We start from the raw sequence: 25,700 nt of genomic DNA, 5'->3' as shown, positions 1-25,700 counted from the left end.
CGAGGTCCCTCGGGTCCGATCATCCCCCGCCCTTCCGGCTTCTGTCTGTGGCCCCCACACCCTCAGGGCTTGGGGCTATGCAGCCCCGGCTCTGAGGTCGTGACTCCGCGGAGCCGCGTGACCCGAGCCCGCCCCAACCGGGCCCCACCCTCCCAGGTGGCTCTCGGCCCCGCCCCTGCCCCGCCCCTGCCCCTCCCCTCCCCGCGGCCCGCGATCCCCGCGGTCCCGCCCCGTGGCTCTCTGCTCCGCCTCCTACCCGCCGGGCTGAGGCAGGACTGCGCAGGCGCGGGGCGGGCTGCTCGCCGTGCGCGTGCGCCCGCCGGAAACGTCCGGACGCCGTCAGTGGGCGCCTGTGTGCGCGCGGGAAGATGGCCGAGCAGGTGACCAAGTCGGTGCTGTTCGTGTGTCTGGGTGAGACGGCGCTGTTCTCTATCCCCTCTGACTTTCCGGGAGGGCTCGGGGGGCCCTTGTGCGCTCTGGGCCGCGCCGCTGGGCCGGGAACGGTGATCCGGAGGAGGCCGGGGAGGGGAGACTGAAGGGCGGGATGCGGCGCCGCGCTCCTCTTCCGCGCCGCGCACTTTCCCGGGCGGCTCTGCAGGCGGGGTCCGCTTGACCTGCCCGGGTCTCCCTCCAAGCGGGGTCCCTCTCACCTGCTTAGTCCCGTCTCCAAGTCGGATCCCCTGTCACCTGCCCAGCCTCTGTGCAAGCCCGACCTCTAGTTTCTGCACAGCCCCTTCTCCAAGCCTGGGTGCCTCGCTCCTGCAGCCCCTTCACTCCAAGCCAGGGTTCTTTCCATCACACCTGCCTGGAATCCCTCCTTCCCCTGCATCAGGTAGGCCCGAGGCCGCTGGACTGATCTGTGTCTTGGGGGCCTCCTGATGCTCTGACATCCATGCCGACACCGGTTTGCCGGCTTTCCTTGGCCCATGTCCAGAAAGGGATCTGAACCAAAGGTAGATGGATCGCAGCGTTCAGGATTTCTTGGTGGTAAAAGCCACACCACGGAGATCTGGTTCCCCAGGTCGCTGTGTAACAGCCCCATGTTCCATTCCTCTACATGAAAATGAAGACATTCTTTATCTTTAATTCTTCAGGTACCTTCCAGCTCAGAATTATTTTCGTTTTTAAGATTTCAACAGTTAGCCTCCCTTACTTAAAATAGAGTTCACGTTCCCTTTAGCTTGTGGGATTCTTCCCTTGTTAGAGCACCACAGGGCTGTAGTTAATTCCCTAGGGAGGAAGGCCTAATTGGTCACTAGTCCAGTGACTGAAAAATCTTCAGATGAGCCTGCATTTCCTGCAGACTTGCATTTCTGCCCCCTTTTAGGTGCACTCTTCAAGAAGACCACGGAAGTCCGCTCGGCCTCTCCCACTTTATCTCCTTGTTGGTTCCCCACCCATGCCCTCTGGGGCACCTGCTTCCTAGCACTTGAGATGCTTGTTGTGCCTTCCGTTGTGTGCTGCTTCCTGGGCGCCCAGGAGCCCATGTTGCATTTTGCCTGGAAAGCTTTTCTAGAAGGTCAGGCCAGAGTATTCCCTTTTTCAGTTTTCCCTGATCCTGCAGGTGGAGGTAGTTGTTCCTATGACCTTTCATAGACACCTTTCCTCACACAAGTTTTATTGTAATTACTTGATACCCTCTTGAGATCATAGCTAGATTTAGCCCTCTTGAGGGCCTATTTTCCTTTGTATTTCCAGCTTTAGGACAAATATGATAATCACTAGGTATTTGTGTTGAATTTCTGTGAGGGGACAAGTGGAAAGCCTCCTTGTTTCCCTTTGACAGTGGGCATCATTTGTTTTTTAAGCTTTCCATTGAAGGCTGGCTGATGGAATCAACAGAGTTACCAAAGGGCAGTCCAGGGCAGGTTGGGCATCTAGTAGAATTCCGTGGCCCTGTTTATTTCACTTAGAATTGGTGGTTAGGCTGACACCGCACCGTGGCAGCTCTTCATGAGAAACGTCTGCTGGTATGTATTTGTGGAAGTATTTATCTTCAATACAGTTTTTTTTTTTTTTAAAGCAACTACCGTTTACCAGGCACTCTTCTGGGTGTGCGGATACACTAGGGACAGAAATCCCTGCCTCTCTGGAGCCCACGTTCTGTCATCAACAGTCATGTGCTTGGTTACTCTGTCAGGTGGATTGTATTAAGAACAATTAAGGCAAGACAAGGAGATGGCAGTGGAGTGCAGTTTTAAGCAGAGTATTCAGAGAGGGCCTTACTGAAAAGGTGACATTTGAACAAAGGCTTGGTAGCGATGAGGAAGCAGGCATAGGGTACTTTGGAAAAGCGTCCTGGACCCCAAGGAAAGCAGGTGAAAGGTTTTGGAGTGAGAGTGCTGGCCGTGTTGGAGAACCGGCAGGGAAGCCACAGAGCTGAGCCTGTGACCTGGTACCTTCTCAGACCCTCCTCTGTACCTGAGGACTCGGAGATAATGTGAGGGACTGTTTTCTTGGTGCCCAGCGGGTGCATAAGTCACACCGCTCTTGGTGCAGAGAGGAGTTACTTCCTCACACACAGTGACTGTTCTGGGGCCGGAGTCCGCAGACTCTTTATGTAAAAGCCAGAGGACAAGTATTTTGTGCTCTGCAGGTCGTACAAAGGGTGTGGTGCTAAAGCAGCTTAGCCAGTACGTTATGCTGGGCTGTAGTCGTTTATTTATGGACCCCGGGATTTGAATTCCATATAATTTTCTCATGTCACAAGATATTCTACTTTTGAGTTTTTTCAATTGATCCTAAAAATGTAAAAGTTATTTTTAGCATCGAGAACTGTACTCAAAGGTGGTGGTGGTGAGCCCTCGTTTTGGACCCAAGTTTAGGGCCTTTGGAGGGCAGATCTGGTGAGGCCATGTGAGAACTTGGGCTCACTTACAACCAGTTAAGCCACTGGAGGATTTTGAGAAGAGGTGGGGAGGTTAAATAGAAGCGTTCAGCTGTTGTGTTGAGATAAGACTGAGGAGGGGCGAGGAGGGAGACCAGCCTGAAGAGAGAGCCTGTGTGTTGGACCAGAGTCTCGCTGGTGGAGGTGGTGAGATGTGGTCCTGGGGAGACTGAGGAAGTCGCTGTGTGACATTTCAGGTGGTAGCCAGTGTGCTGGGCAGTAAGAACAGTGTATTTTTGAAATGTAAAAGTCTTATTCCTTCAAAGCATTTATTTGGACGTTTTTCAGACTGAAGTGCAGGCAGGTGTCAGATGTATTCTGTTGGTGAGGGTAATGGCAGGAGAGAAGGAACTGCCCCTTATTTTGGCAAGATTATTAAGAGTGTTTTATGTTTTTGGAGATAAGAGACGGACTGGAGAATGTGTGTTGTTAGTTGTGGCACAGCCAGCCTGCTTGGAGAAAATGCTGGGTCAGTGGTGTCAGATGACCTTTTTCCTTTGGTTACTCAGTACCTGAGTGTGTTATGTGTGCTGGCCTGGGTGTCAGGTGCTGTGCTGGGTGGGACAGACAGAGCCATACCCTTGGAGAATTTCCTTCCTTGAGATGAAGGTGGTGACTAAGACCATGTATTAATTCGGAAGAAACAAACTTGAGGCTTCTCAGATTGAATCTTTTTCCTAAAGAAATCTGAAGGTGACATTTAAGTTTTTAGAACTTCTCCATTGGGGAAACCTGCAGTATTGTCTTTTATGGATGTGCCCTGTTTTAAAATAACACATTAATTTGGTGATGTCAGCTTTTGAAATCAAGAGGGCCAGTTACAAGCAGGCAGGGTTTCTTATCTTTTGATCTTATAGATAGTATAATCTTTTTTCTTTATCTCTAATCTTTGTAGTAGTAATCTCTTCCTTACCCTTATCACACATCTTCTTGCTGTAAACATGACTGTCTAGGAAAAAAGTAAGTGTGGATGAACATGCCTGAACTTTAAGGCAGTAAATAGTCCACATTTTTGTTTTGTTAAGGGAATGTATTTGTATTATAGTTAATAACTATTTGTAAGGGGTGAAGCTAGTCTTTTTATTGTATCTTTAGATGCTGAGATATTAGGCATCTATTACTCTAGAGTTCCAAATAATAAAAACTGTCTTAATTTGGAATAGAGTGCTGTTCAAGGTAGTCCTGGACATACGGTGACAAGTATAGTGACCACGCATCTGTAGGAAGACTGATTAATCAAAGGAGTGGTGATGGTACCTGACTTAAAAACTAACAGAATTAGAATGTGGAAAGGGAAGGCTTCACAGCACAAACCAGCTTACAGAGGGCATGTAATTCCTTTCATGGTTGGGCAGTTGATGGAAACCAGTCTCTGTGGGAAGGATGTGCTTTATAGTAAGTGCATCATCAGACCCGGATAGTGTAGAAACTGAAGAATATCGGACTGAAGCTGTTTTCCTTGCAGTAGGGAATTAGTCGTGTTTAACAGCACCTCAGAAAATCCAAATTCCACGTGTGTGTCATGAACCAGAAGATTCCGATGTCAGTAGAGTGAGGTCTGTCCTCTGGGCCGCGGGTCCCAGGCTCCCTCCCCTCACTGCCGGGTACCACCTCCCGAGTCCTGTCCTGTCTGTGGCCTCCCTCTGCGGCCTTGGAGGGAGGCCGGCTGTCCACCTCCAGTCTCAAGTCTTATGTTTCCTCGGCCTTGCAGTCATTTTCCTCACTTGTGCCTTGATCAGCCCTGGTGCCGTGCACAGTAGCAGGTGTGCAGAATATGTGTGTGAAGTGAATCCCGTTACTTCTCCTCCCCAGACCTTCTGCTTCTTCCCACTGTGGGTGCTAAGCCCACATCGTGGGCCCACGGCTCCCACTCACTCGATCTCCACCCGAAGCAGCCTCGCCCATGTGTTCATACAGTCCCGCCCCAGTTTTAATGCCTTTTCCCTGGCTCTGCCCGATAAGGTTCTCTTAACCCTTTAAAGATCAGCCTTAACCATTCTTTCTTTTTCCCTTATAGGAAATTTTCTTATTATCTTCTTTGTGCTTGTCCTGTGCTCCTATAGAATATTGCTTGTCTGTCAGCATTTATTTCCTTGTTTTTATGATAGCTGACTCCATGTCTCCCATAAATGCATTGCTTGTGGTAGAAATATTTTGAGAGGAGATTTTATGTCTTTATATCTTTTTCCCTGTGCAGTAAGGAGCTTGGCCCCATCAGGTGGAAGCTCGGGCCTTTGTCCTGGCTTCTGGGAGCTGACCTCCAAACCCCTTGGAACTCCCTTGGAGCAGCAGGAGTATCTGGGTGCTCAGGGGAGGCCCTACCTGGTGTGTGCCAAGGAGGTAACCTGGGGTGGGGGCCGTGAGCCACCCATGGGAGAGAAGGGGCTGGACACTGACCTCAGTCACTTGTGCTTACTTATGAAATCCCAGGAGCCCTGGCACTGGTGCTTCAGTGGCATTCTGGATTGCAGGGCTCTTGAGTGTGCTCACACATGGGTGATGGGAGGGTGACGTGTCCCTGAGGACCAGAGAGTTCCATGTTTGGAACTCTTCTAGAATCTTTGCTATGCTCTTTAACTTTGGCAGGTTCTGCTCTGTATATTTTTGTAATAATAAAGCTATAATCATAAACATAGCATTTTCCTGGGTTCTGCAATCCTTCTAGAGAACTGTTGATCCTGTGAGGACCCCCGAATTTGTGGCCAGCTGGTTTGAAGTGAGGAGGGCCCTGGGGCTCCGTGAACTTGCAGCCGATGATATAAGTTCTGGGCAGACTGGACGGCCTGGAGGACCGTCCCTGCCCCAGCTGGCTGACTCCTGGGTCCACAGCACTCAAGCAGGGGCTTCGTGCAGATCATGTGGTAGAAGTTTGTGTAGAAGGACTACTGTTCTGCCTCAGTGCATTTGCTTGTGTATTTTATGAAACAATATTCATCTTTATTATGTGCAGTATACATGAGAAAACATATTTTTAACTCTTTTTTGTTGTATTGCATTTTAAAATGGACTGGCTGCAGTCCACTTCATGGATTTCATGACTCACTTCTGGGTCAGTGAGGCAACCTGAGAAACAGCGGCTTTGGTTGTACTTGTTTGATGTCTCTGTCATTTGTACTTGGGGTGCTTGGACAGTGGGTGTGAAACTGCTGAGCAAGGTTCAGTCAGCTGTTCCCAGGTCCACTATGCCTGGCAGGACCGTCACCTCCAAGAAGAGTGTTTGCCTCACTTCCCTCGCTGTCCTCGGGTGTGTGGACTCAGCACTGCCCTTCCCTCAGACCTGACGCTCACTCTCTGCCCCTGTCCCCCCTTTTTAAGGTAACATTTGTCGCTCACCCATCGCGGAAGCGGTTTTCAGGAAACTTGTAACTGATCAAAACGTTTCAGATAAGGTAAGTACTTTTCACTGTCTTAAAGAGGCCGACCTGAATGTCTCTGGGGCAGGAAATTGTGAAAAAGTTCTCTTTTCTCCTGCAGTGGAGGATAGACAGTGCGGCGACGTCCACGTATGAAATAGGAAACCCTCCTGATCACCGGGGGCAGGCTTGCATGAAGAAGCACGGGGTCCCAATGAACCACGTGGCCCGGCAGGTACCGCACTGGAACTTGAAGGTGCACTTGTGTGTTTTGTGTTGCAGTGGGTCACTGACAGCGGCGCTGTTTCTGACTGGAACGTGGGCCGGTCACCAGATGCAAGAGCTGTGAGCTGCCTAAGAAATCACGGCATTAACACAGCCCATAAAGCAAGACAGGTAGAGGAGAGCTTGTTTAATTTCTAGTACGCTGAGCCCCTGTGCTGAGAAGTTGTGAGGGGCTTCACCAGACTTACGTATAATGAGGGTGTTTGGGGTTGGCCTCACCGGCCACAGTGTTCCCATTCTGGTTCCACACTTCTGAAAGATTTGCATGGTCCTGGAATTGACTTATTAGAATGCCTCGTGGACAGACCCCTGGCCACGAGCTGGAAGGCTGGAGCTGCAGTCACCTCCTCCTGTCTGTCTGTGGTCTCAGCCTTTACGCCATGGTGGCTGGCCTGCCCCCCTTATAGGAGCGCCGCTACAGTGCAGTTCTGTTACAAAGACAAGGACATTTCAGCTGCACAGTGCCTTAGGAATCCAGGCCAGCACCGCTGTTACTGTGGCTGCATGTCCTGCTGTGGGAGCGCTTCTGGGTTTAGGTTTAGGAGTGTGCCCGGCAGAGCATCCTGGGCTGAGGGCCATGCACCTTATCTGCTCTCCCTGGTGTGGACGCCACCAGCTATGTGCAGCTCTTGCACGTTTGAGAGACGTCCAGTGAGGAGGGGGGCAGAGGGGGCTGCATTCTAAATTTTAACTAAATAACCATTTGGTCTGGTGGGCACCTCATTGGGCTGTAGGGTTCTAGACTCAGGAAGAACCACAGTAGGCTGAGGCTTTCGTGGCAGCATTCGTGGTGGGACATCGGGGTGGTGGGCGGGCACGTCCGGGCCCCTCTAGGAGCCAGTGGTAGGTGTGTGTGCTGGGACCCACTGGCCATAATCACAGGGACCAGCTTCTAAAGAGATTGGCTTCCTTTTGATACTAAGTGCCCAGCATGTTGTTCTGCAGGGACTCTTACTTTTATCGGTATGATGATGCTTTTATGGAGATTCAGTTGGATTTTTAAAAAAAACTAGCTAAAATTTGCTCATTTCCTTTTGTGTGCATCCTCATGAAGTGTGTGGCTCTGCAGGCCAAGAAGGGCTGTGGCTGGGTGTCAGCAGCAGGAGGCGGTGCAGCGGGGAGCCGGGCATGCTGAGCGTGGTTGTCAGATGAACCACGTGTTTCTGGGTGGTTTATTGTTCGTGTGTGAATCAGAGCCCCCGTGAGACTGGGTGAAGATTCCTCTGTGAGTGCTACACCAAGTCTCACCTCTGTTTAACCTTTGCAGGTCGCTTTGTCACCGCGTCGCGTTTTACACTTTGATTGCCTCTCTTTGTTCTTGTCTTACCTCATTACGGAAGGGAGTAGTTGGTAAACCCATTTCGCAAATCAAGAAACAGCTCTGGAGAGAAAATGAATGACTTGTTGACGATTACCCAGCTGCCAAGTGGTAGAACTGGAATTTAGTTGCAGGTTTATTTGTTTTAATAAAAAACATCTAGACATGTGAGCCAGAAAATTCACAAAATTACCATAGAAACACTTCCAATACATTAATGGTGTCTCAGGAATTAGTAATACACACATTATTCGTGGCTTAGATAACTTTACTCTGAGACCTGTAAACTTCTGATTTTTGGTTCTGTCAGTAGACGCTGCTTGTTGTTAAGAAGTTACTATTTAAATGAACTGTTTTAAGGACCTGGTCTTTTCTCAAGTGGAATTTACATTGGACAGAGATTAAACATTTTTTTATATCATTTGTCCATTCTAATTTCCTCAGGATTTTATATACCTTGCCAATCTCTACTTTCTGTTTTTTAAGTAATGTAGATTTTTTTGAGTAGTCCTTCAGAAATATGGGCAATCATACTTTCATGTTTTCTGTTTTAAAATCATTTTTCATACACAAAGTATACATAATAAAAGTGGATACAAATGAAATATTTTAAATACACATGCCTTTAAAAAAAACAAAGCTAGAAACTTTTTTATTTTTTAAGAACACAAGTAATTACCAGTTTTAGAAGTAGTATTTCCACATTTTTTTTTTCTTTTCCCTGTTGCTTTTAAGAAAGTTTTCTCAACAATGATTTTTTAAAAAATTTCCAAGTCCTAGTAAGATACTAGGTCCTAGTTTTATACATCAGTATCATGTCAGAGTATTGTTATTTTTTTAGCATCTTTCTAATGTTTGCAGTTTCCTCTTCAGCGAGTGTCACAATTTGAGAACGATTTGTAGTATTTCTATCAAACCCGGGGTTTAATAAATAAAATACATTCAGGGTGTCTTTTTCCCTTTAACCCATGTAACCAGTTTTCTGGAGTGTGAACACTCACATCTGGTTGGTTCTGTGGGGACGTTTACTTTCTTGTAAATCCTCACCCCTTTCCGTAAACTCTGTTGGGCGCATACGCAGATTGTCAGTGCTCTCTGGACATTTTCCAGAGGGGCAGCACCGCGGCCTCTGCTCCAGGGCTCAGCGCTAAAACTGCCTCCCCCTACTGTGACGGTAGGGAAGCCCTGTAGTGGCCATCTTTCTGTCCTGTTTCTCCTTTGTGAGAGTCTCCAGTCATCTTCATTTATGGATTCAGTATTGTTTTACTGTCATGCTACAGTCGATTTGTCAGTTCCACTCTGACGAACACTTGGGTCATTAGTAGTTTGGGGCTGAATGCCACTGTGAATATTTTTGTATGTGTGCAGTTCTGTTGGGCACATACCTGGTGTCACACACTGTGTCAGGTGGACGCACACCCGGCATCACGCACTGTCAGAGTGGAGCGGCCTCATAAGACAAGTTGGCTAATGCTCCTTTTTCTTTTCTCTTAAAAAAGTTGTCAAACAATGATAGTATTTCTGTTTTAATCTTTTGGAAGGGTTCATCTGATACATTGGTTTTTTTTTGTTGTTTCCTGCAGTTCCTGTCATTTTCTCCTGGTGTCTTTCATTTTTCTTTGGTGTGTAGTTTCCAGCAGCTTTATGGGGTCAACTCTGTTTCCTGAGTTTGTGCCTTGATGGTTTTCATCGGTGCTGGAAAACTCAGGGCTGTTGTCTTTGTATATTTTCCCTCCTCTCATTCTGCTGAGACTCAACCTGAATGTATTTGGAATGTGAATTCCCTGTGCTTTTTCTCCTTTCTCCACACCTTTCACTGGTTTTCAGTCTGAAATCTTCTACTGACCTCTTTTCTGATGTACTTGTCTTTCTGATGTTTTCAAGTCCGTAAGCCTCTGTTTATTGAATATTTAGTGTCTATTATTTTATTAATTCTTTAAGTTTTATTTATTTTTATTGATTCCAGTTTTCTGGTGAAATTCTACAAGGTGCCATATATTTCTTGAACAATACAGATGGCAGTTATTTTAAAGTAAGTCTGGTAACTAATGCCTGGGGCATCCTGGAGCCTCCTTCCCTCCCCTTCCCTTTTTTCTTTTCTTCTTTATGTCATTGCTTGGTAAGCGTGCTCGTTTGGATTAAATGCTGTACTTGATGTATTAAAAACGTAGAAGTCTGGACGGTGGCCCTTTGCCCCATGGGGAGGGGAATTGGTTTGGAGCTGACTTGGAACTGGTCCTGCCCTGGAGGCCGGGGCTGTGCTGGGTGGGCCTCTTGGGTGAGGCGTCCGCACAAGGGGCTCCTGCCGCCGCCTGGGGCCGTCCGCTTGTTCTCTTGACTTCTTGCGCAGAGTAGCTGAAGAGGACTTGGGGGTGCGAGGCTCACTTCTCCCAGGGCTCCGCCTCCAGCTTCTCCAGCCCGGGCGGTCAGTGTGGTCCTCGTGCATCTGCCTCTGTCAGCGGCTCGCTGCCCAGCGCCCCTGTCCTCCTCACCCTGCCCATCACAGCTGACCGCCCCCCATGAGAGTCTAGAGCACAGTCCCCACAGTGGGGTCCAGGGACCTTGGGCCCATGAGACCAAAGTGCGAGGAAGGGCTCTGATCAAAGGGTCAGGCTGACCATGGCCGTGGACAGAGCGGGTAAAGCTGACTGGTGCGAGCTCATGTTCTGTGTTGCCAGGAACCTGCGAGCAGCCACCACTGAGTGGGCTTTGGTGTTGTGGTGGAGAGCGTCCACCACTGTCCACCACTGTCTACCACGGCTGTTCCCTGCTCGTCAGCCTGCGCGCTCGTGTGAGGCTGGGCTGGAGGGGGTCTCCACAGCTCAGAGCCCAGGCGCACGGGAGGCCGGCTGTCTCTGAGGGAGTAGATGCTCCGTGAAGAGATTTGCACAAATGTGAAACAGTCCACTCTCCTCCATGAGTTTCAGTTTGGAGAGTATAGCTGATTTTCCTTTAAAAAAGATGTAATAGTGGGTAATGCATTTTCATTATTTTTAAGTGAATAATGGATTTTTTAAATTTTCAGGTTTTAATAGCTTTGGTAAATTTCGGTAGATAAAACAAGTTGCTTATAGGGACGGCCTAAATAATCTTTAAAGAGTTAAAAATTTCTTCAGCCCAGAAGCTTGAGGGCTCTCCTCCAAGTTCTCTCCAGTGGCCCCTCCCAGGAGGCCAGTCTTGTCCGCAGCAGTGGTGGGGGCACTGGGTGGGGCTTGGCCCGCAGAGGGTCCCCATCCGTGCACCCTGCCCTGTGCACGCGGTTGGGGTTTTGGCCTTTCTGAGCCTGGCTGTCATGGGAGCATGTCGGTGACTCTGCAGAGGTGTTTAGATTTGATAGGCATTTTCTAGTTTTTTTTGGCAGTAGGTTTGTTTTGCCACAAGTTATTTCATTTATAGCTGCAAGCGGAAATCCTTTGCATGCATTCTTCCTAAGATGTTAATTTTAGCTGTTCCTCCTCTTTCTCAGTTATTTTAACATTAATCATCATGTAGCTACATGTGGCTGTCAGTGACTAAGTCTGTCTTTCCTAGATTCTGTGACTGCAGTCATTCCAAAATTGAGAAGAATGTTTAATATTTAATCCCAGGACATTTCTCATACAGCTAATTTGGGAAAATAGCTTCTGATATTTGTTGTAATAGATCTTGAAATAAGCTAGCACCTTGGGAGTGTGAGCAGAATTCAGTCCCAGCACTTGATTAAGGTGCTGCCCTGAACATCAGTGCAGGTGCACACAGAGAGTCCAGACCGATGCTTCCCAGAAGAATAACGAGGGTATTGTTGTCTCTTTGCTGCACTGATTAGAGTGTCATGACTCTGTTTAACCAGGTTTTCAGTGTCTTCTTTGTAGTTTCACTGTACAGCTGTATTTTAGAGGGCTTTTTAGTGAGGAAGATAATTACTGGAATTGCATTCTTAGAAATTATTTTCACCTTTGTTTTGTGGCATGTTTGTTTGTCCCTTTCTTTTTCTGTCATTATAATAGTCAAAAATCGTAAAATAGTTTTTCATTTATATTTTAGTGGTTTGTATTTATAAATTACGACAGCAAACAATGACAAGGTTTAGGTTAGAATCAGTAAAAATATTCAGTGTCTTGTTTACATTATGGAATTCATTCAGAATAAAGACCCAGACACTCAGCTCTTCATGTGTTTCTTTCTGGGTGGCTCTCCCCCGAACCCCACTGAAGATTTCCTCTTTCTCTCCCCAGAACTCTTCCCCTTCTCCGCTCCATTTCTCTGTGAGGCGCTGTCGCCCCTGAGCCGCCACCCTGCATGGGAGGGACGGCCGTCTGTCCTTCAGCTGGTGCACATCCCAGGGGCAGAGGGGGTTACGTACTTGCAGAATGAAAAACAGGGCAAAACCCTGAAGGCTGTTTCTGAAGTTGAAGATGAAGTATAAAGTTTGTATTCACATATTATACTATTTCATGATTATTCCAAGGAACCTTATAAAATTTTTCTGCGATAGTTTTAGGAAATTAGGCTAACTGTATGTTAGCTTAAGAGTACCTAAGTGATTTAATTTGATTAGTAACAGATTTTAATATAGCTTTTGTTTTTTAACCTGAAGTTCTGTTTTAGGTCCTCTAGGCTTAACTGGTCTAAATGTAAACATTGTTTGATTTCTCGCTTACTTTCAGGTTACCAGAGAAGACTTTGTCACCTTTGATTATATACTCTGTATGGATGAGAGCAACCTGAGGTAATCACACTTTTAAAGGGTGTTTCTGTTCAACTTGATTCAGTAATGGGCCAAGCAGTCGTTGTCCAAACTGACTTTTTAAAATTACTTTAAAGTTTTGATACATAGTGAAGGTCATAATACACAGAATTATTTATTTAGAATAGAAGGAAATCCAGAGAGTAATGTAGAGTTGTGTTATGGGTATGTTTGCCAGACACACCTTTGGCGAGGGGGAGTCTGATTATATAAGGTGACGTTTTGTTTCACAGGAGAATGAGTTTGTCGCTGTTATAAGGATCTGTGGACAGTGTGGTGTTTTATTGTGTTTCTCATCTTACTCCCCATTACTGCTGCCCTGCCCCCAACCCCAGAAGAAAGACTGACAACAAAGACAACTTTACTCTATTTAAATTATTGATTGCCTCCATTGATTTAAGAAACACCAGCTGTCAGACTAAGGTGTTAGGTGCAGATGGCTAACTGTGGTGAGCAGTGTCCTGTGCTCGCACACTGGAGCGCTCATCCTGAAGGTTTGCACTGTTGCTGCGTCTTATCAGAGGAATTTGAGGCACAGAGACGTTAAGTTACTGGCCCAAGTCCACAGACTCAGAGGCAGGTGTGGTGGCATTGCGTCCCCAGCTCTGTGAGGCCCGTGAGTCACACTCACCCCGGGCCCTGTCGCCTGCACGTGCATTTGACCTGGGAGGATGCGAATTTGGGCAGCAGGGCACTGGTGGCATTTATGCAGCTGTGCACCTGGCATGGTGACAGCGAGGAGGCACTTTCCTGACTGGTGTGGGCTCCCCTGTACTAACATTCACCTTAACAGAGAAATAGTGTAGCACAGTGTGCCTACCAGATGAGTGAATACAACGTGTCTTACAGATTTAGAAGCAGACTGGGTGGGGTTTCGTGACCAAAGGGAATATGCAACCCTGTTCCCCTGTAAGACGGGCCTTGTGCTGTGGTCACATGATAGATCTTGCCGGGTGAGATGCTGGGACAGGCCTGCAGCCCCTAGGAGCTGGGGTTGGGGGAGCAGGGGACAGTGACATGCTTCACTGCTGATCCAAAAATACTGCATGTGTTTGATTAGGAGAAACTCCTTCTGATCACTGTTGCAGGCTGGGCAGACACAGATGCAACAGGCTTACCTGGGTTTTCAGTAAAATACATAAACTTTCCATTTTTGTTTTCCAGTTTGTTTTGTTCTCATTTTTTCTCAGAATAGCTTATCAGCATTATCAGCAATAACTTGTTAGGGGACTCTGTGTGGTACTCTGTTTATTAAATTTCTAAACATGGTTGGCATTCGGTGGTGCAGCCTGGTCAGCCCTGCTCCCACCTGCCCCCCAGGGTTCAGCCTAGGTCGCTTCTCAGGGAGGGGTCTGCTCCAAGGCCTTGCAGGTTTCCGGGTGGACACTCACATCCACCACTCCAGCTTCTCACAGGGATTTGTTAACGAAACACAGGAACAGTGGGCTCAGTGAGAAAGCTGAGGCGCTGCGTCCAGGAGTGAGAGCAAGGGAGGAGCGTCCTCAGTGGGCGGCACGGCGGGCTTGCTGCAGGAACGGCTGCGTCAGGTGGAGCCTGCCACCCTCTGGGACGTGGTTCTCATGGCCTTTGAGTTCCACTGTGTCACCTTTGTTCAGTTTCTGAGACAGGATGTTCTTGAACCTGCACTTCACGGGAGGATATGTAACTATCGTTGTCGTAAAGCTGCACCTTCTGTGTAGAAGGTGTGAGAGTCACTGCTGTCCCCAGCTCCTTTGCTGGAGACACGGAGCCCAGTGACTGCAGCTCCCTGGAAGGCCGTCCTGTGCTGCTGAGTGTTTGATTTCCTATTTAAATCAAGTTCCTTTTGCTGGATTTTGATCTGGAGACTTCATAAGGCCCTAACAGATGTCCCAGTTTAACTTTAAACCATAGGTCAGAAAACTAAGTTCATGCTTCTATTTTACAGAGATTTGAATAGAAAAAGTAATCAAGTTAAAAACTGCAAAGCAAAAATAGAACTACTTGGGAGCTACGACCCACAGAAGCAGCTGATTATCGAAGACCCCTATTATGTAAGTGCGGCCCTCACCCCGTCCTGCCGTCTGGGCGCCCGGCCGTCGGAAGTCAGAGCGAGGCTGTCGGAAGGGCATTTCTCTTGGGCCGCTTTTGTTACTTTTTCTTTTCCCTGTCCTTCCAGGGCAACGACTCTGACTTCGAGACCGTCTACCAGCAGTGTCTGAGGTGCTGCAGGGCCTTCCTGGAGAAGGTTCGCTGACCGGTTCTGCTCCTGCGGGTCCCAGGCTCGTCTCCCACCCGCAGTCCCAGCTACGTGTCACCGTGTAACCGTGCCGCTGGCTCAAGGCCACAGCCCTTCTTCCTTCAGTTGACTGTTTCTTACCTTAAAAAATAATTGTAGATGAAAATCGGTTGTTGTGTTTGGTGGAAAAATAAATAAAATTTCTGATTCAGACAGTTCATGGGGTAAGTGTTGGACTAGCTGGACCTCCGTTCACCCCAGTTACAGAAATACTAGGGCAGATGGAACAGTGGAGAACAAACCACAGTGAAGTCCAGCGTTGCTTTAAGGCCCCGGTCAGCATCAGAGCCAGAGGGCCTTGAGGTCACCCGCACTCCTCCCTGTGTGGACGGAAGCCAGGGCCTGGCGTGGGAGGAGCACAGCCACGGAGAGGCGCTCGTTCACATGCCCAAGCACTCACCCGCAGTCTCGGGTCAGGAGAGGAACCCTGGTGGGAGTGACCTTGCAGCGCTCCTCCTTCATCGTTTGTGTCTAGTTAAGCCCGTGAGGAGATTCAGCTTGTTCCCGTTTGAACCACGTTGCCTCTGGGAATTCGATTGTATCAGGAAGAAGGACACTTGTGTGCTGATTTAGCTTATGGTCAGTTTGAGAAATATGTCTGCTTTTATATGCAGGTAGGAAAAACAGTAAGTTAGGAAAGGTTCTTTTACATTGGAATGCTTGAATATGGAGATATTAAGAGTTTTTTTTTATCAGTGCTTAGTTTATAGGCAAATACAGGTAATTTCCTTGCAGTTCTGTGAGATAACTAAAATCCTCATGGATGATGTCAGAGATTGTTTTCAGAGTAAACTGGGGAAATCATAAAAGTGCAGCTAAGATACAGGTCCGGTGCCTCCCTGTTTTCTTGCTGGCAGGTGGAGAGGAGTCAGAACCACTGCCTTCACTGTCCTCTGGACGACGTGTGACGTGTGCCGTCCGCACGTGGGAAGGAGTGGGGGTGCTGTGCACGTGGAGGCGCGTGGCTTCCATGGCAGTGACGTCCGCTCCTGGGAGAGGTGGCAGCCCCGTGGCCTCAGTGTCCCTGCCTCCCCCATCTGCAGCAGAGGGCGGGCACTCCTTGAAGCCGGCACCCCAGGTCAGGCCCAGGGAGGAGATGAGTGGCAGCTCTCCTCCACTTCTGTCTTCGTCTCAGTCACGGTTGGTGACCCGAGTCCTGGGAGGCCCCCGAGTCACACATCAGTCTGAGTGGACGGGCGCTGGGATGCAGGGAGACGCCAGAGGGCTGGCGTCCGGTCCTCAGTATCACGAGGTCCCAGGTGGGGGCCGTGTCTCCTAAAGCCGTGTGGCCCTGGGGGAGAAGCCTGCAGCCCCGCACCAGACACCGGGGGCCTTGGGGGGGGACACGGGGTCAGGGTGAGGAGAGGCTGTGCGGGCATCTGCTCCGTGAGGGCCTTAACCGGCTGCGCCACAGGACAGCAGGGACTTGAGAGACTACAGAGATTGAATTTAATAATGGTCGCCCTAAAAAGTAAAGATTAAGAAAAACGTTTGATTGTAGTTAGAAAACAGGACTGAGTAAGCACCTCAGAAGTGATCCCCTCGCGCCCTCACCATTCAGTGACCGCTGATAGTCTCCAAGTGAAGACGTTTCCTCCTCTCCTGTGTTCCTGTATGTTCCCCGGTAAACCTCTGTCGTTTGCTCTCTTTAATGTTTACAGGTGTGTGTTAAATATGGATCCTCAGACAAATGCTAGGACTCTCAAGTCGACTCTGTCCTGATGGCTGTGCCCAGACCAGGGGCCACGTGAACAGAGAAACTCGTTGCTGAATTCACTTGTCTTTTAACAGATCCAGTAAGATTTGTTCAAAATACATCAAAATGACTGTAAAACTCTGGGGTTGCTTAGAAGCCTCAAGGTCCCTCTTAGTTTAGTGTTTCCATTACAGTCATACAGGAAATATGGCTGCAACCTTGTTTGAAATACTCGCCACCAAGTCAGGTTCTGTCATAAGTATGTTGCCAATGTGTGGGGCTGCTCTCTTAAAAAATGCTAACATGTTTGTCCCGCACAGGAACCCGTAGCCTTCCTGTTTTATGTGTTTACACCCTTTGTGTCCTGTGACATTCTGCCAGTATTCCGGTCTCTTTGCAGATTTGTAAATCATGAATTCCTAGCCCTGAACTTGCTTGGAAGTCAAGAGTCACTGTGAAGACTTCATTATAACAAGCACCGTTATTACCTGGGTTTATTCACAGTATTTACATATTGCACAGTATCTGGACACTATTTTACATTTATTACACAAAGGACAAATGAAATTAGCCTGGATATGTTCACAGATTTACTCTCCAATGTCTCCACAACTGAAGTTCGTTTGTTTGGTTTTTTTTTTTATAATTTTTCATGCAGTTCCAAATAACACTCTGGGAATTTAATTGTAAAAGTAAAAAATATTAAATAATACCATATGCTATATGAAAATATAGTTTCGGATTCTGCTGATTCTGCTTATGTTTCTAAAGAAATACTTGTGATGTCATCTAATCAGGAAAATGAGATCTCTCTCTGCCATTTCACCGCGTGACGCTTCAAGCGTTCCTGTTTTTTAAAATGGTGAGTGGCGACTTTTACTGTCAGGTACACCAATTTACTGCACGTGTGTCCACAGTCAGCAACATACAAAACTCGGTGAAGGAATGTGGGAGAGTCAGTCTGCAAAAATAATCCTCTTGTTCACGGGTGTTCACGAAGGTAGCAGGTCGCCTCCTGCTGGTGTCCATGAAGGTAGCAGGTTGCCTCCTGCTGGTGTCCAAGGCACTTCTCGTGGTTCCTGGGCTGCCGCTCCTTTGCACCTCTGCTCACTGCTGGAAACAAACACATGCGGTTTCGTAGAATGGTTCACACTTGTCGATCCTAGAAGACTAAATTATGTGTAGCATAGTGTGTTTATAAAGAATAGGAATCTCGGTCTGCATGTGTTTCTCTGTGTTTGGAAAAGTGTGGTCTATGTTGCTGTGGAAAGAGCTGGGTCCTACGGTTGCTGTGGGCCTGTGTGCCAGAGGGCTTAGTGGTGATGTGTGGCTGTCACGTTCTCGATACTTCATCTTGTTGATTTGTGGCCATCCTGGGTTTTTCAGATTTGGCTGCATTTTGTAAAATGGGCTGGGTACCTGTTACTCAAAACTCTGTTTCTCTGAAAATATTCCAGAGCTCAGGCTTTTAACTTACCTGAGGGGCAAGTCCTGATAATGAGTGTGTGTGTGAGGACGTCCTGCCCTGTGGGAGGGTGGCTGGGCGCCTACAGCTCCTCTGGCTGGAGAAGCAGCAGTTAGTGAGCTTCAGAAAGAGGCAGCAGAGGGCTCTGCTGTGAGATCACAGGTGCGGAGGGTCCCTGTGCTCGGACCCGCTGAAGGCCTACTTCTTCCAGACAGCCTTTAAGAAGCTGAGGTCATGAAGAACCTGTGTTCATCAGCAGAGGAACAGATGAAGATGTGTGTATGTATGAGGAACACTACTCAGCTATTACAAGGAATGAAGTTTTGCCATTTGCAACAACATGAACTGACTTGGAGAGTATTATGCTAAGCGGAGTAAGACAGACAAATGCTGTGTGACATCACTTACGTGTGCAATCTAAAAAATAAACCAGTGACTATCAAAAAAGAAACAGACTCACAGATAAAGAGAGTGGTTACCGGTGGGGAGAGGGCGGGGGCAAGATGAGAGGTGCAGACTACTTTGTATAAAATAAGTAAACTACAGGAGTATGTTGTACAAAGCAGGGGACACAGCCAGTATTTCCTAACTACAAATGGAGCATAACCTTTAAAATTGAATCACTGTTCTACACCTGAAACATGCTGTACATTGACTATACCTCAATTAAAACATTTTTTTCATTTATAGCATCCTGTAGATTAAAAAAAAAGTTGAGTCATGATCTGGAGTAGGAAGAGGAGCCTTGTTCTGCAGCTCCATCCTGACGTCTTCAGGATGACAATGCAGCAGCAAGGTGTTTGGCCACACAAGGAAATGCCACTGCCCTGCACTTCAGGGCACACAGAGACCCTTGACTGTCTGCATCGTCATCAACCAGCTAAGAGCTCGCTGTTGCACCTTAGAACTGGAACTGGAAGAAATCAATCTTTTAAAATGTTACGAAATTATTTTAGCAGAAATATCTTTTTTAAAAACTACCCGTTTCTTAGCCAAAATGAACACGATCACTGAATTGTGACAAGTGTGATGCTGAGCATGGTGCCCTTCTGAGAGTGGACACCTGGGGGCACACACCTTGATCCTTCTGTCTTTCACAGAACATCTCTATGTTGGGTGCCTGCCCGGGTGTGCCCTCCAGGGCGTGTTCGTCCTAGGCAGATGCGGAGGGAGACCACGCTCAGGGGTAGCTCCACGGAAGCTTCCATTCCCTGAGTAATGAGTACACGTGCTATCTTAACGGCAGGTAGCGGTGTCTCCAGGGCAGACTGTGGCCTGAGTGGTTGTTCCTGTGGATGTGGACACAGGGCAGCGGGTCTCCCACTTGTAAGTGAATGGAGTTGTTTTCCAAGGCTGTGCCTATTCATCTCTGGAAACCATGATGCTTTAACTATAAAGAAATGCTTAATAAAAACAACATTCTCACTTCCCCTAGCACGTACTTTGGGAGACTCACAAAAATCCATTCATTCGTTTATGAGAAGACGTTTTCCTTTCATCACGTGGGCAGTGGGAGAGAAACTGGGCAGTGTGCAGGTGAGAAGTGAAGGTGCAGGCATGTCTCAGCTCCGTCACCAGAAGCTGGGCATTCGCAAGTGAAAGGTGCCCTGAGTCTCTCAGTCTGCAGCGTGGGCTCACATCCCCCAGCCTCGCGTCTCACGGAGCCCATCTATCAGCAGGGCCTGGGAAGGGGGCAGCTGGTTCGGACGGCGCTCCAGTAGCTTCTGCTCGGCAGCCTAGACATGGCCAGTGGACTGAGGGGACGGCGGCCTGAGGGTCCCTGGGGGAGCCCCGCAGCGGCAGCGCCCAGCACGCACAGGTGGTGTGCTGTCAGGAAGTCACAGTTTGGGGCTGAAATCAGTGGCATTTGTCTCAGGGAAACAAAGCCTTTCAGTCCATCCTGACTGTCGGGCAGAGCTTGGCGTTACAAGTTACGTGTCAGCCTTCACGAGGCCAAGCGGAAAGTTTAGTTCATAAACTCTGTGTGCGTTTGCATTTTTACCAGCAGAGGCTACGAAAAATAACTCTGACAGAAACATTCAAAGAGGATACCTATTCTTAGCTCTTCTATAGACTCCAACTCAAACATCTGCCTGCGTGCCTCTGAAATGTGCTTGGATGTGGTTAGTCAGATCTCAGCTCTGAATGTCAGAACGAGGGCCTCGAAGTGGACAGGCGGGTGTCGGTGCACTGCGTCACACGCAGGTCCGTAGCCAGTGGGCTGTGTGCACGTGGATAGGTGGCCGGGTCCCCGGGCTCCCAATGCTGCGTGGAGCTGGCAGGGTCCTCCTCCTGCTGCCAGAATTCGAGATAGGAGTGTCCGCTCTCCCTTACTCAGAGCGAGGCTACTTTAGCCAAAGAATGAATGTCTCTAAACCCTCATGGATTTTCATGTCTCAAGCAGACCAGGTCTCTGGGCTGTCAGCTTACCTTACCCCTCCACGCACAGTGGACTGACGGCCAGCCGAGTGAGAAGCCGGGCGCACCGTTTATAGTCTGTAGTGGGATAAATTACAGACTGTGGTCAGTGACCTCGGCACCCTAAGTAAACAGCATTCCTACTGAACAAGCATATCAGCTGCTGAAGCCACTCATCTCTGTAAACACTGGGAATCCCTGGGAGCGGTACCCAGACTGTCACTTGCGATCGCGGCTCTAGGCTGCTGATGGGATTATTTATGGTACCCCAGGGCCTCAGGCATCCTGCGGCAGAAGTTAGGGGGGCTTTGGTGGGGGCAGGCGCAGGGCACCACATAGCTGCTCTTTGCACGTTTCCTCTCACAGTGGCCACTGGGCTCATCGCAATAGCCTTAGTTTTGCTTCCTAGCAGCTGGGCCCCGTGTCACTTAACTTTCAGGGCTTGGGCAGGCTGAGTCCCCACTTGAGATGGTAACACAGAGCTTTCCCCATAAAGGTTCCAAAGACAGTGGGGCGGCGGCCGAGCCGCAGAGCAGAAAGCCTGGCAGAGTGACAGAGACCTGAGGGAGGCTGGTGTTCCTAGACGTCCCCTGTGCTGTCCTGCCATGTTCGGGTAGGACTCTGCCTCAGAGGACACTGTGAGTAAGGGAACTCTTTAGCATGATGCTTACATCCCAGAAGTCACAAAACTCTACTTAGAAATGGAAGAGTTCATGCTCTTAGCTGAAATCTGAGTGACTGAGTAACCGACAGAGAGAAACATGCACAGCACCTCAGACGAGCCACCAGCTCTCCTCTGAGCCTCACCCCCAAGTACTGAGAGGACACGGTGGCTTGGCCTCTGAGGAAAAGTGGCCTGACCGCTGGAGGCAGAGTCACAGGGTTCCTGGCTTTTTGCTCTTTGTGAGGTGCACTGCGCCTTTTCAGGTGTGATTTTCCTACACAGATCACTCGTGGATGCAGTGGAGCATGTGAGCTCAGGAAGTACTTGCACTTGCCACACCCCTCGAGACCCCCAGGGCCACTGTCCTCCACCCTGATGCCCACCTGGCGGTCTGGCCAACGTGCAGGCTTCGCTCAGCAGGTCTGGTGGGGCCTGAAAGCCCTGCTCCTCCAAGGAGCCCCCCCAGGACTACACCTGAGTGAGAAGGCCCTGTGGTTCCCTCCCGTCTGACCCGCCGGGATTCTGAGAATTGTCGTAGCCGGCCTAGAGAGCACAGAAGTGGCCCACGTTTGGCTTTGCAGCTCTTTGTGGGCTGAGAGAGGTGGAAACCATGTAAGTAGCCACTTGTCCAGCACACAGATCCGTCTCCAGGCCCAGGAGCAGCTCTGATGGGTCCTGGTACTGCCTCTCCTGGTCCCACCTGACTGGCAGCCTTGGTGGCGTGCGCTCAGTTATGTCAGCAAAGGAGGCAGTAGGTGTGGGCAGGGGGTCCTGGAGGAGGGTCTGCGGATAGAACGAGCGGAGTCTGTGACAGGGCACACACAGTTTAAGTGTGTTGCCTCTTTCCTCACCCATGAGTGAAAGGATCAGAAGTAATGACCCCAAGGGTCACTTTCAAATTTAGAATCTATGATCCTGTTATTGTAAGGTGAGATTTAATTAAAAAATATACACATTTAAACAAAAATGAGAAGGTTCTTTAGAAGAAGGTGAGTAATTCTCAAACAGGTGATTCCATTTCAGAGGAAGGAAAGAGGGAGGTCACGTGTTCCAGGTCCCCGTGGCCTGGATGAGAGGGTGAGACAGAGGCACGGTGCCCTTGGGACACGTGCCACTTGCCTGGGTCAGCAGGCCGCCTGCTGACCTGTTCCACTGTCCCCAGGACAGCTTTACCCGGGGCACCTCAGCTCCCTCCTGGCCTGCGATGCTTGGGGACATGCTGGGCAAGGAGTTCTGTATAGTAACTGCTGCCCACACAGAGAAGTGTCTGCTCCGTGTAAACGACAGGCGGTCTGGCCCGCTGCCCCTTGGGGTGGTCCCGACAGCAGCTGCTAAGACAACAGGCTCACCTGCACAACTTTCCTCCTGTGAGCCTTAAGTGAAAGAAAAGTTACCACTCTAAAAAAAGAAAAAGGGTTTAGGGCCCTAAGCAGACGTGATTCGAGCTAATAAGTTACTTGTCATCATTGCATGTTCTGTGAAGAGCACAAGGAACCACTTCTGGGGACACGAAATACATTCTGTTGTGGATAAACCAGAAAGGTGCAGCTGAGAGCCAGACAGGGAAGGGCACCTGCGCTTCTGCAGTAGGGGTGAAGCCATGCGGAAGAGCAGGGTTTTGAAACAGCAATGGAATTCTTGGGTGATGAGGTCACAATTGCTGGGGAAACAAGAAGTCTCTGATCTGGGTGGTGGAGACGGTCCACGACCATCAGCACTTCACACCCTGCGGCCCTTGTTTTAGCAACTGATTCTTCAGTTTGCTCCATTGTCAGAGTTGAGGAGATACAAGCCCAGGCATCAGGCCAGAATTCATAAACAAAAGGAGACTGTGAATGGAAGGGTCCAGCCCATTCCAAGAGCTGATTAATTCCAGGGAATGTAAATAATGCTCAGTGTGGCACCAGCTGCTGCTGAATGTCGTTACCTTCAGTAAGCTGGTCACCCCAGCCCCTGACCGCATAGCCTTCAGGGAGTAATTATTAGCAAATACGGGCGACAGAAGGCAGGGGCCTGTCAACTAACTGAGGGGCACAGAGTCACGTCTCCCTCGAACTGGCATTTCTAAAGTCACTTACATGCGGGGATGGTGCAGTCTCGGGTGTTGTGGTAAAGCCTATGGAAGTGTTTGCTGCACTTCGGGCTGAAATACAGAGGGCCTGGAACATGGAAGAAGAAACAGATGGTGAGGGTTCATGGGATGCAAGGATCCGGGGAGGGCAAAGGAATGAGGAGAAAACTTACCTGTAAGATGTTTTAGAAACTTGTCTTTCATCCTTAGATCTCGAGGAACAATTTCTGTTTGAGGGGAAAGAAGTTAATTACTGTATTGCCTAAAAGAAGCATTTTTTTTCACATGACCCGAAGTAAATGTCGAGAGTTACTGGAAGCTCTGCCCCAAACGCAGCCACCCCTTGAGTGCTTCCACACAGTGTGGAGGCCGGCAATCGGGCACGTATTCTTCAAGTAGTATTAACTTCTCACAAATCTCCAGTACTATCTGCTGGTCTCTCCCAAGAGGATAGAGGTAGTGACCCTCAAGTTGTAGGAGGAGAGAGGTGTGCAAGCGGGTGTGTGTGTGTGTCAGCATCCAGTGAATAAAAATCACTATTAGAAGTTTTCTTCTTGAAGAGCTTGGGAATCAAATTGCACAGTCTCTCAAGGTTCTAGAAGGACAATCTGATCTGATACTTCAAACAAAAAAATTGCTGTGGAACTTTACTTCTAGGTACACACTTAGAAAAAGAGATGCCTCAAAACCACTTGTTCTGAAGGCCGCTGTGAATGCATGGAAACAGACATCATCCTGGCGAATGAGCTTTTTAAAAGCACAGTTCCTAGGGAGAGACTGGACCCAGCACAGCTCTTAGTTTGTATTGGAAACTAATGGTCCTTGACTGACATTCTGATTCCAGCCTTGCTTTTGCTTTTTCTGTCATCGGGATTCATTGTCACTCACCTGTTTTGCACTAGCAGCTCAGCTGTGATGGCATGTGGCCACATTTTACCACAAATTCACTTCATTTCCACCTGAATCTTACTTGCAAGGTTTAGACATCTCCTAAATGTCAGTCTTCATTTACAACTAACTTTAGTCAGTCTACATAAAATTGACCTTATCATATTTGACCTAATTGTGTCATGGAAGAATTAAAAGCTTGCATGCTTTCCTCAGAAATTTCCCAAGGGACAGCCACTCTGGGAAGACTCTGCCATGGGAGGGGGCAGGGTGGGATCTGAAACATTTCTGTCTCAGTTGAAACTGCTTTGCTGAAAGTATTTCCATTTCCAAAATAACAGATGAGAGAGTTCTATGCCAAAATTTCTGACCCAGGTAACAACTCACGTCTTAGACGTGGACAAGATACCTGTCACCTGCCAGGCTTCATTCATGGACTTCCTATTTCCTTCTTTAAAAAATATATTTCCTCGAAATGTATTCATATTTTAAAAATATGTGCGTTTTCTCAAAAGCAATTTTATGTCCAAGCAAGTACTCTTTCTGCCAGCGTCTCCTGAGACATGACAGGCAAACACGCTGGAGGCTCCGTCTACACAGCACAGGAGAAGCCTTTGGCGGCGGTCCACTCCGTCTACACAGCCAGACGGTCAGAGGCACTCACCCACTCTCTGCTCCTCGGGGTCGGCCCCGTAGTCCGCGACCTCCCTGCGTCCCAGGGTGTAGTCCTGTCGGCCCGAGAGCTGCAGCCTCTTGGACTCCGCCGAGTGGTACTTCCTGAGCTCCTGGACGATCTCCAGGATGAGCCGCAGCAGCGTCTGCCTGTCCGCCGCCTCCCGGGGCTCCGCGACCCCCTGGCCGGGCCCCGCCGCCCCCAGCACCAGCAGCAGCCCCAGGAGGAGGGGGCGCCCGGGCCCGCGCATCGTGCGCTCGGTCGGCCGGGCTGGGCGGATCCGACGCGCTCCCGGAGCTCGGCTCGCTGGAGGGACAGGGTGTGGGAAGACCCGGAACGCAAGTCGGCGGGCTGGCGGGGAGGGCGGGGAGACCGTGCGCCCCGGCCCCGCGGACCCCCGAGGACCCCCCACACCCCCGACCCCGCGCAGAGGCGCCCTGCACCGTCCGGAGGGGAGGGCAGGTGAGGGCCCGGCGGCGGCAGGCTGGGCCTAGGTCTCCAGGAGGACCCGACCGAGGTCCCTCCCGGCGACGCGGACGCCGAGCCTCGGGTGCTGCTGGCCCTCTGCGCGCTCGGGCGCCACGGGCCTCGCCCTCGTCCAGCCTCCGTCCGGCCTCTGCCGCTGGGCCCCCGAACTTTCATGGAAATGGCGTATCCGCCTGTGCTCCGCCGAGCGGGGCATCCGCACAACTTTCCGTCACCTGGAGAAGCCGAGCGGGGCCGGTTCGGAGGGTCCGGCCCACACCCATCTCCCTCGGAGACGGTGGCCGCGCTCGGGTGAGTGGGGGCCGCGCGCCCCGCCCCTGCAGCTGCGCTCAAGTTTCCAGCAGCGCCTTTGTGTGGCGGCCGCCCCCTCCTCCCCATGTCCCCGAACCCCACCGAGGAACCCCCGCACCGGGGACCCTCGCTCCGGCGCCCGCTGAGCCAGATTCTAGAGAACCCTCGGCCCCTGGGGAGCGGGCTGGACCCACACCTGCC

General features: G+C 49.6%; 2 protein-coding genes across 9 annotated transcripts; one reads left to right on the top strand and one right to left on the bottom strand.

Moving 5' to 3' along the window:
* The first annotated feature begins 298 nt into the window (after positions 1-298).
* Positions 299-15,005, top strand: ACP1 (acid phosphatase 1). Of its 5 annotated transcripts, none has more exons than XM_010999602.3 (6): positions 299-411; positions 6,203-6,276; positions 6,523-6,636; positions 12,490-12,551; positions 14,497-14,602; positions 14,728-15,005. In XM_010999602.3, the coding sequence occupies exons 1-6, from the start codon at positions 369-371 to the stop codon at positions 14,803-14,805; spliced, it is 477 nt and encodes a 158-aa protein (XP_010997904.2). In that variant the 5' UTR covers positions 299-368; the 3' UTR covers positions 14,806-15,005. The 5 variants fall into 5 exon arrangements, 3 of the variants coding, with proteins under 3 accessions (XP_010997904.2, XP_010997903.2, XP_010997902.2); XM_010999601.3 differs by lacking the exon at positions 6,523-6,636 and adding an exon at positions 6,362-6,475; XM_010999600.3 differs by lacking the exon at positions 6,523-6,636 and adding an exon at positions 6,362-6,496.
* Positions 15,006-17,009: 2,004 nt separating this feature from the next.
* ALKAL2 (ALK and LTK ligand 2) lies at positions 17,010-25,065 on the bottom strand. 4 transcript variants are annotated; one of them, XR_010384336.1, is made up of 6 exons: positions 24,714-25,065; positions 23,335-23,388; positions 23,169-23,249; positions 20,439-20,504; positions 18,021-18,251; positions 17,010-17,656 (listed from the first exon to the last, which is right to left on the bottom strand). XR_010384336.1 is itself a non-coding variant. In XM_064494774.1 (5 exons), the coding sequence occupies exons 1-4, from the start codon at positions 24,970-24,972 to the stop codon at positions 20,440-20,442; spliced, it is 459 nt and encodes a 152-aa protein (XP_064350844.1). In that variant the 5' UTR covers positions 24,973-25,065; the 3' UTR covers positions 17,010-17,656; position 20,439. The 4 variants fall into 4 exon arrangements, 2 of the variants coding, with proteins under 2 accessions (XP_064350844.1, XP_064350845.1); XR_010384337.1 differs by having other exon boundaries at positions 17,010-17,653; XM_064494774.1 differs by lacking the exon at positions 18,021-18,251.
* Between the last annotated feature and the right edge of the window lie 635 nt (positions 25,066-25,700).

The sequence above is a fragment of the Camelus dromedarius genome, chromosome 15 (genome assembly GCF_036321535.1).
Source record: "Camelus dromedarius isolate mCamDro1 chromosome 15, mCamDro1.pat, whole genome shotgun sequence".
Lineage (NCBI taxonomy): Eukaryota > Metazoa > Chordata > Mammalia > Artiodactyla > Camelidae > Camelus > Camelus dromedarius.
Note: the sequence above shows the minus strand (reverse complement) of the source record. Positions and strands in the feature narration are given on the sequence as shown.